The sequence below is a fragment of the Cataglyphis hispanica genome, chromosome 7 (genome assembly GCF_021464435.1).
Source record: "Cataglyphis hispanica isolate Lineage 1 chromosome 7, ULB_Chis1_1.0, whole genome shotgun sequence".
NCBI classification, from domain to species: domain Eukaryota; kingdom Metazoa; phylum Arthropoda; class Insecta; order Hymenoptera; family Formicidae; genus Cataglyphis; species Cataglyphis hispanica.
The window spans coordinates 8,318,270-8,338,057 of NC_065960.1; the positions used below are offsets into that span (position 1 = coordinate 8,318,270).

The 19,788-nt window shown below is 37.3% G+C and overlaps 2 protein-coding genes across 5 annotated transcripts in view; one reads left to right on the plus strand and one right to left on the minus strand.

Moving 5' to 3' along the window:
- The window catches only part of LOC126851224 (protein timeless homolog), a 92,051-nt gene that overhangs the window by 31,087 nt on the left and 41,176 nt on the right, over nucleotides 1-19,788 (plus strand). The window lies entirely within an intron of this gene.
- Nucleotides 230-5,090, minus strand: LOC126851227 (toll-like receptor 7). Its single transcript, XM_050594952.1, has one exon. The coding sequence runs from the start codon at nucleotides 4,799-4,801 to the stop codon at nucleotides 2,045-2,047; it is 2,757 nt and encodes a 918-aa protein (XP_050450909.1). The 5' UTR covers nucleotides 4,802-5,090; the 3' UTR covers nucleotides 230-2,044.

Sequence of the window (19,788 nt, forward strand, 5' to 3'; positions counted from 1 at the left end):
AAGAAAATTCATTTATGTAAGGATTATATATCATAAGTTTTTATAATGTATGCATGCATTATTATATAAAATAAAATGTATATCTTTCTCTAGAGTAGTTTCTGAAGAATATTTATGGAATATTCTTTTGTGCACTATGAAACATTGTATTATATATTTTTTACTTGTTTTATGTACGAAGAATATTGAAAACAAAAAATTGAGAAAGGCAAAGAGAAAAACGAAGATGCATCTTTGTACATCGGTTTATTATTATAGCGGTATTTTGACACTGGTTATTTTAAGAAAGATAATATTTAGCCTCTTCGCTATTTGTCTATTTGCTCTCACTCTCTCACTCTCATTTTCTCTCTCTCTCTCCCTCTTTCTCTTTCTCCTCTCCCTCCTCCTCCCTTTCTTCCCTTCCTCTCTCTCTCTCTCTCTTTCTCTCTCTCGCAAGCAAGCAAGCATTCTCTCTTTCATTTTTGTATTTGTTAAGAAGTCTTGACGGCTTACCAAGCTTAGTGGAATTAAGTATGGAAGCAATATTTCTGTACATCCCGTTTTTTTACTGCGTTTGCGAATGATTTTTTATCCTTTCTTTTTCTTTCTCTCTTTCTCTTACACACTCGATTTTTCGTACATACACACACTGTTCGATAAAAGTCTATTTTTACCAAGCATACTATTTGCCACCGCAAATTTTTCGCACTTTTTTCCCCTCTTCTCCTACATTCTGCATTATTTTGGCGCTGTCCTACCTGTTTCTCTACCACGTCCACGTTTTTCTATCTTTTGCTAATCTTATGCTCTCTTCCTACTTTTATTACACTCGCACTTTACTTCAGTCACAATATAGTCTTCTTAGGAATTGAGCGTAACCGCAAAGAGTCAAACTCTCGAAAAGCGGCATGTAACCATTATTATTGTCACTATGTCCAATTTATCGGTCTGATTTTAGACAATTAATTAAATCGATAAGCCCGCTTGCTCGCGTATATATTGTCACTCGATTACGACACGTGCGCGATAGCGAAGATGTCAGAAAACATTAAGCACTAATGTCGAGAATTTGGCGAATTTAGACTTTTCACGCGTATTATCTCATTTAGCTGTTTTTATTTGTGCGTTTCCTTTTACAATTGGCAATTTATTATCAAGGAGATCTCGCACGGCATCGATCGGCCGTGATGGACGATTCGAAGTTGTGTAGAATTTTTCGCACACAGCTTTTTTTCCCGAGTTTTTAGTTTGTAGCATGCGTCCTGTATTTTTCAGCATGTGTTGCAGCTCCGGATGTGTTTATATGTGTCAAAATCTATATGAAATGACGCGGTGATTCTCGTTCGTGCTTTTAACGTCTTGATTACAATGCTTGACTCCGTTTGTTGATGGAGTTTAAATAGTGTGTTATCGGATAATTTTCACCGGATAGACTATACCGATATCGATATTGAAATGATTTAAAAATATCATTTGTGATTTGCAAAGAATTGCTCGATAAGCCAGATACATGCGTGTGATTACAGAAACTGATTTATAAGTAACACTATTTTTTACGTCTATATGAATATTTTTCTCTGATTATGAATTTTTGAAATTCTCGGCAATGTTGCGTCTGCCTTTCTGTTATTTTTTTTACAGAAGATTCAAATCATCATTGAATAATTAATTATTTTTGCAAGGTATTGCCTCGTAATCTGCAACGTATTGGCGGTTTCCGAAGCGATACGGATTAGCTCGGAGTATCTCGTTCGCAACTTCGACGTTTAGTCGCCCGTCCTGTTCTCTGTGGTTTCCGCAGTCAGGAGGATGCTTCCAACTTTCTGATTAACACTTCAGTTATCGTGTTTGGCAGATCCATTTAAATCTTGTCGCAATAACAAGGTGCACTTTGATCAGTGATATATCGCGTTTATTACTTGAAAATTTTTCTCAGACACATGTCGATCAATCGTGATTTTTTTCGTGATTGTTGAGGTAACGTCGCCGATGCTTCTCGGTCGCGATTCTCGATGTCCAGTTGCTTGTCTCTTTCGAACAGACGAATATATTCCGATTCGGGTCACCAAAGGTCCGCGGTAGGCGTGAGAGTGTGCACCTCGATGTTTTCGTGGCGATGATACCGATCCGTCCGATGCACGGTTGCTCTTCGCGAAAGGACGACGGTGAGCGCCGCGACAGCGCCAAGAGCCGCGCCAACCAACACCAACATTCCGGGATGAGCACCAGCAGATAGAGCTTCGGAGACTCTAGCGCCGGCTGAATCGGTCGCTCGGCTGTTCAATTCCTCCGCAATCGTTTTCGAATCGTCCGACACCGCGCTCTCCTTTGCCGAGTTATCCATTTTGCGCGAATACCTGTCCATCGTTTTTCCTTCCACGTGCGAAATCGCCGACGAAAGAATCTCGCCGACGTCTGACGCGGCAAGTTTGCTCGTTTTGTTTTTTCGCGTCTCGCCATCCGCCCGATTATCGAAAGTTTGCGGACGCGATTCCGCGTCTTCCATTCCCATAATGGATAGCTTGGGGTCGCGCGGCGCTCGAGAGGCCAACGAGATGACGGCGTGCTTGATTAAATTCTGATCCATTGAGATACGATTTGTTTTATCGCTCTTTCGGCCTGGTTCCCTGCTCGTTCGCGTCGTGATTGACGATGTTATGTTACGAAAGGACGTCGGCGCTTCATAGATTCGCGGTGGTTTTTTTTGTATTTTCATCGTGGCGGTTTTCGCGGACGAGACAACAGTCGAGTCAGCTACACCTTCGATTTTTGATTCGATTTTCGCATTTTTCTTAGGAAATAATGCCGAAGGATCCGTGATGTTGCGACGTGAATTCGCATTTTCGATATTGGAAGACGATACTGTGACGTTTAGCTGATCAGTGAAGATGACAGATGCGGTAATCGAAATGCTCGTCGTTGCCGTCGTGACGGTTCCCGCGATCGTAGAAATGGAATTTGGCGGTGGTGGCAACTCGTGCAAAAATAATCCCGTCAATTTCCGCGGACTGAAACATCGAGCCGGCTGGCTCGATTGTTGATTCGATTCGCGATGCTGTCTAATCCATTCGCCCAACCAATAGAGATCCGCCGTGCAATTCCAATTATTTTTGCCGAGTTTAAGAACGCGCAGCTGCGGTAGCATAAACGCGAGATCGGATCTAATTGTGCTGATGTTGGTCGCCGAAAGATTCAGCTCCATCAGACTCTTACAGGCGGACAATGCAGCGTCATCCGCCAATAATTGTACCGCAAGAACGGGACTACGCGACACGTCTAACATTATTAGTCTCTCCGGTGTCGGTACAGGGAACGCCATATCACTTTGTTCTTCCTGGTGTCGTTGAAGCGATAAGAGACCCGACATCCGGAGCTTGGCCAGATTACTCGGCCCACTTAGAGTATTAGTTGATAACGCTTTGATAGGATTATCGGATAGATCCAGTTCGGCGAGCAGAGGTAGTTGACCAAGTGCGCCTACTTCGATTTCGCTGATGTCATTATCGTTCAATGTTAGCGATCGTAGACTGTACAATCCATTGAGATCATCGAGCTTTAGCGCGGTTATCGCGTTTCGTTCAAGCTTAAGCATCATGAGACTGCTTGGCAAACTTCCTGGTATTTTCGAAAGTGCATTTCCAGACAGATCGAGCTCTTCTAAAACCTCCAGCCGTCCTAAAGCGTCGTTCTCGATATCCGTTAGACGATTATCGGCGATATCCAACATACGTAGCAGGGGATAACTGTCCAAATCGCCGCTGCGAATAGTAGTCAGTTTGTTACCAGCAAGTCTGAGCGCTCTGACTGATCTCGTTAAAGCGGCTGGAACTCTCGCCAATCCAGTTCGCGATGCGTCTACCGTCTCCAATCTTCTTCCGGTGCCCAATAACAGAGATACATCTCTCTCTTTTAGCGGATTTTCCGCCAGTCTCAGAACAGATAGCCCCGATAACGGTTGCAATGTTCCTGAAGCCGCTCTGGCCAATCCATTTCTCGAGACGTCGAGTTCTCTCAATCTGTCGAGACTTTCGAACCACCTGGCGCCTAAAACTTGTAACTGGTTGCCGCTCAGATCGAGTTTCTGCAAGGAATATAACGGCGTAAGCGCGCTATCCGGCAAGTCTGCCAACCTGTTGTCCGATAGATCGAGAAACTCCAATCGATCTAAACCGCAAAACGCTTTCTCGTCCACCATGCCGATCGCATTTTTGCGTAAGCTCAAACGCACGAGTCCGGTGAGCGTCCTAAAAGAACCGACACTAATGTCCAACAACGAGTTGTCCGATAAATCGAGGCATGTCAGCTCGCTCAGATTCACCGCGTGAATCATTAGCATGTCCTTTACTCGCGGCAAATTGTTGCACGACAGATTCAGCGATCTCAAGCGCTCGAAACCGCGCCACGACGTGTTTAACGATACCAACGAACAATTTATCACCGCGAATTCGATTAAATACGGCAGCGCTTCTGCCGTTACGTCCGCTAGTTTCTCCGACGATGTATCGTTTGTCCCCGACGTGTCGTTCATCTTGAGATTATTATCCGGGGCTCCGTTCATCCCGAGATTTTTCACTAGATCGGCGGTCTCCAGCTCGTCCAAGAGAACAGCGATGTCCGTTCCCTCGGCGCTGTTCACCGAGAAACTTCTCACTCCCGCGGGTATTTCCGATAGACCGGGTACGCGTCCACGACACGTCACGTCTAACAAAATCGGCGCAAAGTCGTTCCTCCCGACACCATTCTGATGATGACACTCGCAAAGGTCCGGACAGGCGGAACCGCTCGCCATCAAGGCGAGCAGTACTAACGGAAGCCACATCGCTTCCAAGCCGACGTCTTCACATCTCGTCCGCTGTCCGATGGGATCTCGCGACGTCGCTCGTCTGCTCGCGGGCAAAGTGACGAGACGACGACGATATCGGCAATCGCGACAACGCGCGCCGCGAGTTCATCTACGGGGCGGAATTGACGTTGCACGCTTGGCGATGCTATCGGCGATGATGGATGCCGCCAAAAGCGTTATATGTAGATTATATATATATGTGTATATGTATATACGAATGCCAATACCGGCGAGTACTATCGGTCTCATCGAACGTGATGTCCATACGAAGGACTGACAAACACTGCGGCGCTCGCGCGACTCGTAGCTGCACCCGCCACCCTCCGCGCGTCCGCTCCTTTCCTCCCCTCTTCTCTCTATCCTACGTTTCATCTTCCTACCTACCCTTCCGCCGGTTTCTCTCCCTCTCGCACCCTCATCTCGATCCCCTCTATCTTCTGACACTCGGCTGTGTGCCGCCACCTACAACCATTTCACCCTCTTCTGCCGCACGTATATTCTCTCTCTCTCTCTCTCTCTCTCTCTCTATATATATATATATATATATATATATATATATATATATATCAGGTCTGCATACAGATATATAACTGCCACTACTACCATCATTGCCCTCGCCACCACTACAGGTAGCCGTCGCTTTTGCTCTCGAACTCGATAAGAGGCGCGAGCGCGCTTGCGTCCTCTGACAGCGTAGTGACGCGTAAAGCCGGTATTCTACGATTTCACCAACTATCCTTGCTCTCGGCCAACTCACTAACTACTGCCTAGCAAAGCTTTTCCACTTTTTTATAATCGTGTTCTTCGGTAAATTTGTTTTTTTATCTAGTATAATTTTTTTTTTATATTGCAATTATTTAGCACATATTGCTCTTAACATTCTTTTTGACCAAGTCAGAAATACATAAAAGACAAATGTTCTTGCCGAAGAAGCAATTTCTCCTTTTTTCTTATAACTTTTTTATGCGATAAAATTTTTTATCGTTTCTTATATATATATATATATATATCTATGTTAATCGATAGTGTGTCACGATCGCTTGTCAGGTAATGACGTAAAATAGTACATATATCAGGGCTATAAAAAAATAATTGTTATCTTATATAAAGTTTCGCTTGCTTTAACATTTAATGCAATTAGCGAAGTAGCCAGCGCATGTGGTTTACCCTCATTCTTGGAACAACCACGAAGAGGTCACGTTCTCGGAAATATTATAGATACTCGTTAAGACAATAAGCACGCACTAAGTTACTAATCCAACTAAAACTTTGCCGGCAGTTTCATGAGTTTTACTCGCTAGTCGGCTTTCTTAGATTCGATTCGCGTGCCGAGGTTACGGAGGCGCAAAGATGCAATTCTCACGAGATAAGGTGAAAGGTCAGATAATATCTCCTTGCACGTATCCCGTACATGCCAAGCGCTATATTATTTTATTATGTTATATAATATGATACGTATTTTTCCACGTGAATCTTTTTATTTGTCAAATTCATTTATTTTGACATTCATAAGAATAGCAATTCAAATTTTTTTTTTTCTTTTTTCTTTTTTTTGTTAACATTCTCGCAGTATGCATAGCCATAATTTGAATTCCATCACTTTTTTGCAAATATTTCATTTCCGATATTTTTTTTTTTTTTGTTGAGCATTGATATTGCAGAACGACCTGCGATTACATGCGATATTTTCAGTAAAAGAAGATTATGGTTTACATTTATATTATATAAATATGCATCGTGTTTCGTAAAATAAACACACGCGTATGCATGAATGTACGCTAAGTCTCTAGTTCGTTGAGAATACGAATGTTTTCGAGTACCATAAATTCGTAGCTCTCTGTTTGTAATCCCTGCGGTATCACCGTATTACTTGCTGAACCTACCCGAGCAATCGAACCGCCAATGATCTCTGTATAACCTGGGAGTTTTCGATATACTATATCGAATCGCCGATCACTCTGACACCGTTACCATTACCGCGGGGGTTAAATGCTTGAGTCGCCGGACTTAAAGAGAGATTTCTACCGTGCTCGATGAAACGGTAATCGTGGCTACTGCGGGATATTGGCGCGAAAGAAGCACAAAAAGTAAAACGGTTGTCTACTTGACCTTGTGAGAACCTATAGATAAATCATCGATTATAAAGAAAATCTTCTCGGACGGAATAACAATCATTACCTGTCTTCGGGAAAAATATTGTGGTTCATTTTATGGATGGATTTGGATCGAACGTGTCTAGCGTGCACAAATACGATACAAATTTTTAGTTTGTAGCGCATTTCGATCTGTCAGAGATTTAAATATTGTATTCTTTAAAAACAAAATGCGATTATACATGAAAATGAATGCGAGAAACAAATCTCGTGTTTTTAACTAGATTTTAAAAGCATTATACAAGTTATATATGAAATAAATGTTAAAAAAGCAAATTATAATTAAAATAAATAAATTAATACATTTTATCTTCTTAATTAAATAATAATGTTTATATCGTTAATAACATTCTTCATCAGTTTAATCATTAGCCAATTATTTACATTTATCTTATGAGTGCGCGTCTGCTTCGGATAAAAGCTTTTTGACAAAGGAGTTAAAGCTTATCTGAAAACATGTTGTTTCGTTCACATATATAAACGATTTATTACGCGCGCCACCATCGATTCTACACATGTTCATCCTCGATTAAGTACTCTGTAAATTGATCTGAAAAATCTGACGTCAGTTTGGTGCCGGCAGTTTCATGCGATGATTTAATCGCTCTAAGCGGCCATAGAATATCGATGGGTCGACATTTGCGATGCGACAATTTCACCAAATACTAGAAATTTCCAACTTTCCAGAGTGGTTGATATGTCGCATTCAAGAGGTACGAGTAAACATTGTGATCATGCAGCCATTCCAATACTTTTCGAACGATTTTCACGGAGCACTCTGCCTGATGCGCTGCGATGTTCAAACTTCTTCGCTCATTTAAGTATTATCGTGTGTATCTGTGTGTGTTTGCGTTTCAACATTTTTTTGATATTTTAAAATACCAAATGCCTTTCAAGCTTATCGATAATCGATGTAATCGATTAGGAAGATAAAATACGAAATACATCCCACAATGCAACATATTCTTGCGAGAAATAATTATTTTAATAATTTATATTATTAAATAAATTTAATGTTGCATTTTTTAAATGTCAATAATTAGTTATAACGTAATTATAACTGTTGAAAGAAACATGTAGAGTTATTTAATATATTTTTAAATTATATAATAGAAAATATAATGATAATAGATTTCTTTACATTTCAATATTTGAGAATTAAAAGAAATACAGGAGGATAATCTTATCATTAACATAAAATCATGCAAGAACTCATATATATTCTGCATTCCTTTATGGCGTTGTTGGATATATTTTTTGCTTTTATCCGCAACACCGGGTAAAATTGTCGTTCATAAAAGACATTAACTCTACGTGAGACATAAAATTAGCAATCTGTTGAAAAAAACATATTAGAAATTTTGCATGTTACTCATGTACGTGTCATTGTACGCGGGAGGGGTTGATTGCTGGGTGTAAATGGACATTCAGTATGCGGTAGAGAACGAGCCAGGATGATAGAAGGAAGCAGCGCTTGATAAGGGAAATCTTCTTTCGAGCCTGCGGTGCCGACCGACATGTAATTTCCCTGGAATAGAGGACGGAATCCTGGCTCGGATACTACTGTCCGCACGGGTTACAAAGTTACTTTTACGAGAGTAGTGGGCAAATGTAAATGGGGCCGGTGAGCGGGGCGGCGTAGCGCGCGGCCAAAGCGAGAGAAGCGAGCGAGGCATCGAAAAGGGAAAATGAGAGAAAGAGTGGAAGGAAGATGGGGATGGGTGGTGAGAGGAGAACGAAGGAGTACAGGATGGAATAAAGGGGATGAGACTGTCGGAGTTTGTAATTGCAGCGGCTTTAACGCGCTGCTGATGGCCGATGGCACCCAGGACTGGGGTAATGGTCTGCGCCAAATGTCTCTTCTTGTTAGAGAAGAAGGAAAGAGGGAAAGGGAGGGAAAGAAAGAGAATGAAAGAAAGAAACGAGAGATGCTGGAAAAAGTACTCGAACAGACATTGAGAGTGCTGGAGACACGTGGAGTCCTGCTGTTTTTTCCGCCACTGATTTTGTGTGCTCATACCTTTCTCAATTGACATTTCTTTATCTTAGAATTATTGCAAAAGTCCCGAAAACATTAATCGATCCATTCTTAAAAATAGGCCTACAAAATTAAAATTATTGATTTGCGGTGAAAAACATGAATGATGGACAAATATCAAGTGATAATAACTCAAAAATTGTGATATATGTTCTTTTAAAATAGAAAGCTTATTTTATTTTCTCTAAATTTTATCCACGTTAATTGAACCCACGTATCATGTTTTTTATATACGTTGGTTTTAGTTTATTTTACGTCTTCGTTAAGCTTGATTGTTGGGAGACTATTTTTATCAATACAGGTAACGTGTTGAAATTTATACAGATAGATTGGAGTTGTTTTCCCGAAAATATTGTTTGTGTGGACTGCTAAATTTTTTCTCTTTGCGTTTAGGTAAGGTTTTGAAGTGAAGGAAAAAAAAAAAGTTTGATTTATTCTTTGATTTATTTATAAACGCAATTTATCTTTTATAAAAAAAGAATATATTATTTTTTTTTTTTTTTTTCCCTATTCGTTATGAGTCAATTGTATGATTTGATTATCTTGATTAGTTTCATTTAAAGAATAAAAAAACTAAGAAAATCTTGAAAAAACACAAATTACTTGAGGTAAATTTACATTATTCTACTAACAACAGAAATATCAGACTGATGAAATTATATATGACACGTTTTATATATTTTAGTTATAGATTTTCACGAAATTGAGAAAATATAGACTTTTAATATTATGTTTTTTGCGATAAAGTTTAGTAAAATATATACATAATATAAAGTTTGTATCCTCTTATGGGATCGTGTGCTTTCTTTGTAAAATCGCAAATATATATTTCGCTTATAGTATGTATTCACAGATAGATTTTAAACCGAAGTATCAGTCAATACTGTGCAAGCCATTTTCTCATAAATACTTAAAATATTTGATAGAGTGTTTAAGGAAAAAAAGTTCCTCAGTTGCCTTCAGGATATTTACGTACAATTCATCACCCGAGAGATAATGTTTTTCTTCTGCTTGGCTCGAGCACTTAATCCGCCATTAGTTTAGAGAAACACTTGTATAGTAAGCACCTTGTATAGTAATTACCGAGTAACGCACTTGTAAAAGTTTGTCGAAAATGTGAATTATTTTTAACAGTCCAGCATTCAAATTCAACGCATGCTTTCGCTCACCGCAATTGATCGTTATTTCGATGTCAATTTCTCACGCGCCTCACCTACTGAAAGATTGATAAAGACAATTTAAGAGTCCAGAGCATTCTTTTTCCCTCGGCATCAATGCCAAGAATTCGCGTTGATCTTGCGATACCCAAGGAAATAGAAAATTCCTGCTCTCAAAGTAGGACGCGGTTGGACGCGGGAACGGAAGGAAGGAGAGGACGTGCTGGCGAACACGTCGAGGTCTCTTTTTTAGGTAGGGTTTACCGTGATGGCAGGAAGTCACGACGAAGGACGATAACGGGTAGACTCGTAAATGTTGACTCCCGTATAACGCATTCTTTATATCTGCTGTAGTTATTCGCGCTCGTACAGCTTCTAGTGTCCCGCTCGAAACGAGCTCGTCGGCCGTTTTTAAGTAGAAACGAAGTAGAAACGAAAGCGAATGACTGTCGCAATCCGCTATCGTATGGAAGTAGATATATTAGCGTAATCTTCTTTAGAGCAGCCGCGCGATCGTATTCAAACAAGATATGACGCGCGTAAACCTTCCGTCGTACCACACATGGAGTTTTAATGCGTGTATTTTACAGGATAAGAAGTATAACTTTTACTATCTTCACTACGCGAAAGATAAATGGCAAGTCGCAATTTGCACGCTAATCTTGTAAAATTAAGTGTATCCAACAATATTAGACGACAATCATTATTTTGTACAACATATTCCGACATTGTCGGATCGTTTTTAAATTCGATAAATTCACAAAATTGTTTATATTATGAAAATAGTTTACTATCTTAAAATTTACTTAGCAAATTAACGTTTTCTTTTATGACAGACATTAGCTATAAAATTGATTTACAAAAATATTAATCGTTTAAAATATTAAGAACTGTATGGGTTGATACCTCGGGTGTATAATATTTTGAATTTTTAATCACGTGTCACGACGTTTCTCATGCTGACCCTGGTAACAAGTAAATCGTAACATTAATAAATGTTACGATAACATTGTTACGCGGGTGAACGCGTGCGCAGATTTTAGCACGTACAATACGGGCGATTCGGAGTAGCCGGAACGCAAGACAGATACAAATGTGGCTGGAGATGAGTAAGAGAGAAGAACGAAGGTGTCTGGGGGGTCGTTTGATATCTCTAGATAAAATAGGAGCGGCGGAATAGTCTGGAGATAAAGGCGAAGGTAAAAGGAAAACTGCGGGTCGCGTGGAGAAATGTGTGTCAGAAAGTATAGGGGTGTTCTTGCAGAGCTAAACGTGCTACGCGCTTGTACAAGTGGAATCCTTCTTCTCTACGTCTTTCACAGGGACACGCTAGTGTAAGAGATGCGCAGCATCTAGTTGCAGAAAGCCTGAAAAAGAGCTTATAAATATGTGTTTATACATTTATTTCAAAAATAATGTAAATAATAAAGAATATTTTAAGTTAGGCCGTATAACTCTCCTTATATACTAGAGATATATAAATCAAGCTTTATATTGCCTTGTCGTAAAGCGATATCAATACGAAATTTCAAAAGTAAAATTTGCGTACACGTTATTAAAATTATCTTCTCCATTAGCCTTACATTATACGGCTCTTTAAATATCTAAAATTAAAATATTTTATGTCATATAATATTTATCTATTACTTTTTTTATTTTTATATTTTTATATATAAAAATGACATATTTTAGTTTATATAAAAACTATGTATTTAATTATGTATTACATTATATAAAATTACATTATTTATTCATATATAGTTGTATTTGCACGCGAGTAATAATCATTAGCGCGTCTCTGCTACTCCTAGCCTCGTCACTTCTCTTTTCCTTCACTCGCAAGCATTCGCTGTTTCCGGTATTTTACATTTTTGCGGCTCCCACAATCGCTAGCAGAATCTGTAGAATTGAGAGCACCGGGTGAATCATGCTATTGAATGCAGCGCTGCCGCTGGCATCGAATTCTCACGACGGAGTATTATTCCCATTTCGTATTGCCATGCCCATTTGCTGTGCGCCGAGGCATTTTCTTTTGGCTCTCTACATAGACGAATATTACGTCCAGTAAACTGTAGAATAGATTTTAACGACGCTATTTTTCTGGCCCATGTATAAAATATACTTGATTCTTTCTCATCGTTTCTAATGCATGTATATTTACGCATTTCTATCGAACGTAAACTTTGTGTTATTTTTTTATTGATCGATATTCTTGAATCGATAGCTTGTACAATAATAATTATTATAAAGATAACAGTATACTATTATAATATAATAATTATTTAAATCGCAAACACAGAAAGAAAGAAAAGAAACAAATTTTTAGCAATAAAAAAATATAACGACCAAAATATAATTGCTGTATACTAAATTTCAGAAAGGTGGAACAGTTTTGTGACGTGAATCGAGCAAATATGATCTTTTTTTTGAATATGATAGCTTGATATTGCGTAAAAAAGAAACCATTTAGTTTTCGTTTTTACAGTTGTTTGTACAATTGTTGAGTTCGAAGGTATCACATTTCAATTAAATTTTTTTTTTTGTAAATTTTACGTTAAAAAAAAAATCTTTTTTACAAGGTTGAAAGGCTTCGCATTAAAATGTGACATTATTAAAAGAATAGTTACATGTAGAATGCATACGATATATGGCGAGAAAATTTGAAAAAATAAATTTCTACACAGTCCCGATTGAAGATTAGAAATGCTTGAAATACGTAAATATAATTAAAAGATAATCATATTTTATTATACATATGTATATTCAGAGAAAGAAAAAATCTAGGAGTTAGATTGCATCAATATATTATTATATATTTCCATTATTGCAATATATTCATGTATAGTTGTGAGGAAGAAGAGGTTTAACCGTTCGCTTGATTCTTCTCTTTCGAGTGCTTCCTGATTTCAGCAGTAGATTGGTCGAGAGCCATTTCACGGCCGTTGGGTACTTGATGGATCTTTTGGGACATATTTCCAACGATTTGAGCTTATACACAGCACAGCCAATCTCACTTGATTCCTAAGTTACATAATGCTGTGCTACAATATTACATATCATAATGTTTAAATATCATATATATATATATATATATATATATATATATATATATATATATATATTTGAGTATTATTGCTTTATATATTCGAAAATTACATTTACAAAAAGAATTTTATGTTTAACAAATAATTTTTTTATTAAATAATAAATCATCTATCCTATTTTTTCCACAAAGAATAATTATGTTTTCATTTCACATATATGTTTTTCATAATGGCTTTTTTTTTTTTTTAAATCTAGTATTGAAAAATTTTCAGCGTTTATCATAAACAAAATTTAATGACGAAATAGACTTTTTTTATAGTAAATATGTATTGTATCTCTTATCATACCATTGCGTGCAGGAAATTACAATATAAACGTGATGTTTGGCGTTGCGTAATTGCTACGTCGAGAACAATTTGGAGAAAGCGTCATTGGTGGTTACCTGGCAATGTGCAAATAGTACAGCAAATGGAAATACGCGTAACATTGTTCTCACGCATTTACATAGATTGCGCTATTTGCATTGCCTTGTATTTCGTAGTTGTGCGCGCCGATTGAAGACGGAAAACAAATTATCAATGAATGTACTGCTCATCGATCGTTTACGTTTATACGAAAATTTCATTCTCTTCTGTGCAAATAATTTACGAGTCAAACTTGTGTAATAATTTTATTTGCACCATTTTTTTATTAACTTTCGTTGGCAAATATTATACATGCAAGAAACAAGAAAAAAAAAACAATATTTTTTTTTTATAAACTTTCGACAGACGTAAATTTTTTTTCCGTGTGTTTTTCTCTTTTAACGAGACATCGACATTTTACTCAGGTCGTAGATTTTGCTATTAAAATGTAACGCAGTAGTGGTACATGCTATGTAACGTAGCGAGTGTACATTCGCCAAATACAGTGCGCATTGCATCTAATACATTCCGAGAAAGCATTATCGGTAGTTGCTGGGAAATACGCAGATAGTGAAACCGACTCACGTCGAGAATGTTGTAACTAGACGTCGTTACTACATGCAATTCGCTTGGCAATAGTAACATCTGCATTGTTAGTCCTCGAATAGGCGAGCAGGGCGAATTGTTCGTACGTCAGATAAATCTTAGCTCTAAGTGACTCAAGTGTTAAGAGACGCGAAAGGATAATATTCGGAAATCTATGGAAAATGATTGACGATTGTCGATCGATTAGCGAGATTTTTTACCGGCTAATAATTTATATTTTTTATCAAATATTTTTTTTTTTTTTATCACACAGATAAAATTTTTGTATGTAATTTTGGAAAAATATCGATTCGAGTTTGCATAGTTATCGATTCTTTCTTTGAAACAGTATTATTGAATTGTCAAGCACAGTCGTATACAAATACGAACAATAAGATAACGTGGTTGGGTAATAACTCTGATGAAATTTCGCACAATTACATCTCTATTCTCCTTGAAAAAGAGAAAGAAATATTTTATTATAACATTTTTCTCGAAGAAGAAAAAGAAAAAGAAACAGGATAAAATATTTGCTAACTCATGATGTCACTCACATTATATTTTATATACGCAAAATCGAATTTTCAGAAAAAGAAACCGACCGGCGATGTTTTTAAATATTGACCGGGGACACAATTTTTAACACTACAGCTTTGTTTCATTCTATGCATTTTGTAACAATAAAATATTGATCGTATATTAATTTGCGTAGCAGCATCGAAAATTTCTTGATATAACCATCCGGACAATATCGCGCGCATATGAGATAAAATATATCTTCCGAGTTACAATTTAATAAATTACACGATATTAATGTATAGCTAGCTGCACGCGGCGATGAGCAGGGATGCAGCCGCGCTCACGGTTTTGTTACGCATATTTTCCGACGTACCAGAAGATGAAGTTTCGTCGACCATTAATTTTAACGTACTTAGTTCTGCATCCTCCTTGTCAGTTTGCAGCCATCTCCGCGATATATTGCTTTTTTTTGGACGAACGACACGCTGACGAACTATCTGATGCATAAGCTTTTTTTTACGTCAGCTTGTCGGTGCTTGTAATTAATTGACGAAGATGTTTTGTTCATCCATAATCCATCCGAGCGGGTCAAATTTTTAATTAATTTTTTTTTTTTTTTATATAACGTAGAGATCGCGAGAGATCGTAGTGCAGAAAAAAGAGAGAAAAGAAACGTTAAGCTTTTTTAATTATCTGACCGATCGTTGAAAGAACATTGGCGAGTTTAAATTAAAACGCGCTAAACGAGATACCGATATTTTTCACGCCATGCTTGGAGAGAAGTTCAATGCGATTAATTATACGAATATTAGAAAGCTTATATAAAATAAAAATTGCTAGAGTATGAAATATGTAAAATAATTCACACATAATTGGAGAAGATTAAAATTGATAAAATTTGATATTTTTAAAAAATTAAATATTTTTATAACTATATATTTTTTTAATATTTCGAGTAATACAAATATTTGATTATATATTGGCGATAATATTACAAATTTTTTTTTTCAATTTTTATTCTATTTTAAAATATATGAAATAAAAATACACACCGATTAATTAAATTATTTTTAAAATAATCTGAGAGACGAGAGATTCATATTTTCTATATGTATAAGTGATCACCTTAACGAGTAATATGAATTAATAAGTGTGTAGGTGTTTGTATCTCTTTGATCGTAAACTCGTGCTATATCAGTCGTATTGGACATGGTATTGTTGCCGCATTGTCTAAGTTATAACAAGCATTTTCCCTGGACAATAATAACAATTTCATATGGTCAAATAGTCAGAGGTACAGTTTACGTAGGACGCTTGTTTATTACCTACCTAGCCGAATACCAACCTAATTTCCAGTGCTTTCAGTAAGTATATTTAGCACAACTTACTCGATCAACATATGTATCCAATATACCCGTATATATTGGAAATCCTACGCGTGGAATTGGATACTTGTGTCCGTTCGTTAGTAGAACGTCAGTCGATATGCTACAACATATACACGCAGACGCGTCTTCTAGAATAATTCAATATATGTGTACGAGATTGTTACACAATGTTGAGAAGCAGTCTAAATGCACGATGAGATGTAAATTAGACGATTTTAACAGAGAGTTTAATTATTCGAAAGCATTGAACGAGTTCTTTTAAATTTAATAAGATCTTTTCTTATATCAATGTTTTTACAGTATAATTGTGGATATATTTTGAACATTTTTTATTTCTAGATCCGGATATGTATTTAGTTTAAAGATATTAAGTGTATAGTATAGTACGTGATAGATTAAGTAATTGAAAAATTGAAAAATTACCGTCTCGAACGCGAAGAATTTAGAATCAAACATGTTTTACGCTCGCCTCTATATGAATATTTATACAGAATACCGCTAGTGAATCCAAGCCTGCAGCTGATCATAATTTCACACGGGGGAAGTTTCTAGGCGGAGTTATAGAATACGTAAACATCCACGATGAAACGAAAATTGTACGGGGTTACATCCACCCTCGCCCTTATGCAAATCCCACCGCCAAACCTCAGGACTCAGCTTCAAGCAAAGACGCGCAATAGGATTTCGTTGCAACGTTATAGCAATTTCCTGTTTCTCAGCGTAATCATTTATAATATATCTAACCCTATCTGTGGGGGGTACACATGAAACTTAGAAACGAAAACTTAATCACACACTAAGCGTTTACACATTTGCCATATTTTAAAAACATTTTATTTATTATTTATTATTCTTCTTGGATATAACATACATTTTAATATTTTCCTGTATTTTAAATCTTGCTTGCTCTAAACTTATTTTTTTGTTTCTTTATTATAGTAATAATAATTATTATTAATTAATAGATTATTATTAATAATTAGTAATAATTAAATTGAGGTAGGCAATTAATAATTATTATTAATAACAAATGGACTAATTATTAATTATTAGTAGTTAATTGCATTTGTATATTGGTTATTAATATTTTAATAATTGTGCAAACATGCATCTGACATAATATTTCGAGAATATTCTCCATAAATCTTTACGATCGTTTTCGTGAACTTAAGACGAAGATGCAACCGCTTGCATAAATGTTCGTAAGAAATACCCGGTACTTGACAAGGTAGTATGCATATATGTATAATAAATGTGCTTAGGTACGCAAGTTTCCACGCAGCATGCAGAGATGACATCGATTTTCGCCGACTTTCGCCGGGCTCTTCTGGACAGGACATGTAAAGTTGAAATTAATTCATTCTGCGCCCTAGTTACGACTTTATGTACAGATGATATTCATTTTCATCGCGTTATCTATATATATATATATATATATATATGTCGTCGCCTTATAACACAAGAATTTCTAACTTTAGCTCTGGAATGTATTGCTCCACCTAAATTGCACGAGATATGTAGTATAGTTGGGCTTGTAACACGATAATAGACATTGAAACGGACTAATTTATTACCTAATGATGGAATCAGATATCAAATTATGAGAAAAAAAGATTAAAAAAAAATAATGTGTATGTAGAGATGTCATTAAAAATTTTATATAAACTTTGCAAACTTCTTCTTTAACTATTTTGAAATTGATGATTTTTTTCTTAAAGATTATTAATTAGTTTTGCGTTGTGCGAAGAGTTGGCGGAAACGATGCAGTCTTTAATGTGTAGAGATAAATGGGTCATACGTTTCTCTGTTGCATCGGTCGCTCGTTTCTATTGCAATCGACACATGTACATGCCCTAGGCTTGATTGCGGTCGCGTCCAAGTTCGTCGGAGTATGCCACAGAACCGCCAATTGGTTCTTCAGGGAAACGCGTCAATTGTTAACGAGGTGCCAGCGCTGCGGGATACTATTACAAAGTCATGCTTGCTTGATTTGCCCCTCAAAGTATTTCGCGAACTATCTTGTACGTGATACAATATTTTTGCACGTATGATACACGGTATGTTTGCTATCAATAGTTTATGACATCTGACTCAAACGCATCATTTCTTTTATCTCTACGCTTAAGTTTCTATTTTCGTAGAAAGATACGAGCGTTTAGTTTTTGCTTTTTTTTTTGTTTCTATAAAATTTGATTGATTTACTTTCCTCGAGGGGGCTTGATGCGCATAGAAAACTTGCGATTACGAGTTCAATTCTTTTTTCTAAATGTTAATTTAATGGATAATCTAACGGATTGCAAACTGAAGCTCGGATACTTTATAACACGACAACAACTTTCGATTTTCCGATATTTATTTACATACTTTTTTTTTATCGCCTTCTTCATATGTACTCGTGGAAATTTTGATCGCATGTTTCATGAACATTTTGTTTATCTTGAAATTGTTATACTACAGATATTTTCTTTTGGCGTGTCGATTGTTATTCGCGCAACAAGATCGGGTGGGGAATGTAAAATGGGTCGAATGCCTACCACACACATACCAGCGTTTTTTTGCAAGGCAAACGATACCGAGTTTACAACAGTTTACATGCAGTCGTTGGCTGTCATGCTGATCGATCTGATGTGCATACGGGAAACTGTCTCTGACAGACTACAATTAAATCTTGTGACAAATGAAAGCCACCAATGTCCATCCTTCAGACGCATACTTTGTCGCGCATCGCATTTTGTTGCGGTGTGCTTTAATTAACGCGGAATTTCATTTACGGCTATCTTCTACAGGAATGTTACGCACGTGGCCGCAGGTGGACGTATCTCACTGTCTCGTGAAGTAAATCTGTCTATGGATTCATCCAGAGCCGTCTCGTGACCCGGGTCGCATCTGTCCATGGATTTACTACGAACCTACAGTCACGTTTGAATATATCCGCAGGTTTAACGACACCAAATTGGACCGAATACGCGTGCTTTTAAATGCTTTTCTGCCGATTGTTATCCGAGATTGCGAAGTATATTGTGACAGAATATCAACTCGTCGGAAAATTACAATTTAAAGCCGCGTATTCTACTCGCAAAAGTTATCATAGCATGGACAATCAAATTGATTAAATTATTTCTAAAGAATGCATTATAATCAAATTGCATTATTAACTAAATCTTATGATAGGAATCCCCCAAAAAGTCTATAAACTTTACTTTGTTACACGACAAAGCACACACGGCTGAAAGTTAAGTAGTCGGAGTCGACAATGAGGTTTCGAGTGTTTTACGCGACATTGTGGCATTTCCCAAGAGTGGATTTCTTTCCTTCGGAATTTTTTACCGGTCTTCCAGAGTCGCCGTTTTAAAACACCGTAACTTCAGAAAGAGTCACGCGCGGTTTTTGTTGGTATAGTAGATTTTCGTGTACCATGTCCCCCGACATCTCTTCCATTTTCACGCCGACCTCATCTCTACTCTACGCTTCTCTTCCTCTCCTTTAGCCTTCCTCCCAGCACAATGAAGCTGTAGGTAGAGCTTAACTTAAAAGGTCTGCTGTATCCGAAACGAGCCCATTCGGCCAGGTGTATCCACTTAGTCGGGCGAAAAGGAGATCAGGAGCTTAACAGCTTCCTCGAGGTTTTCACGCGGCGGTTTACCAATACATTCGGCTACGTATGCACGTATGTG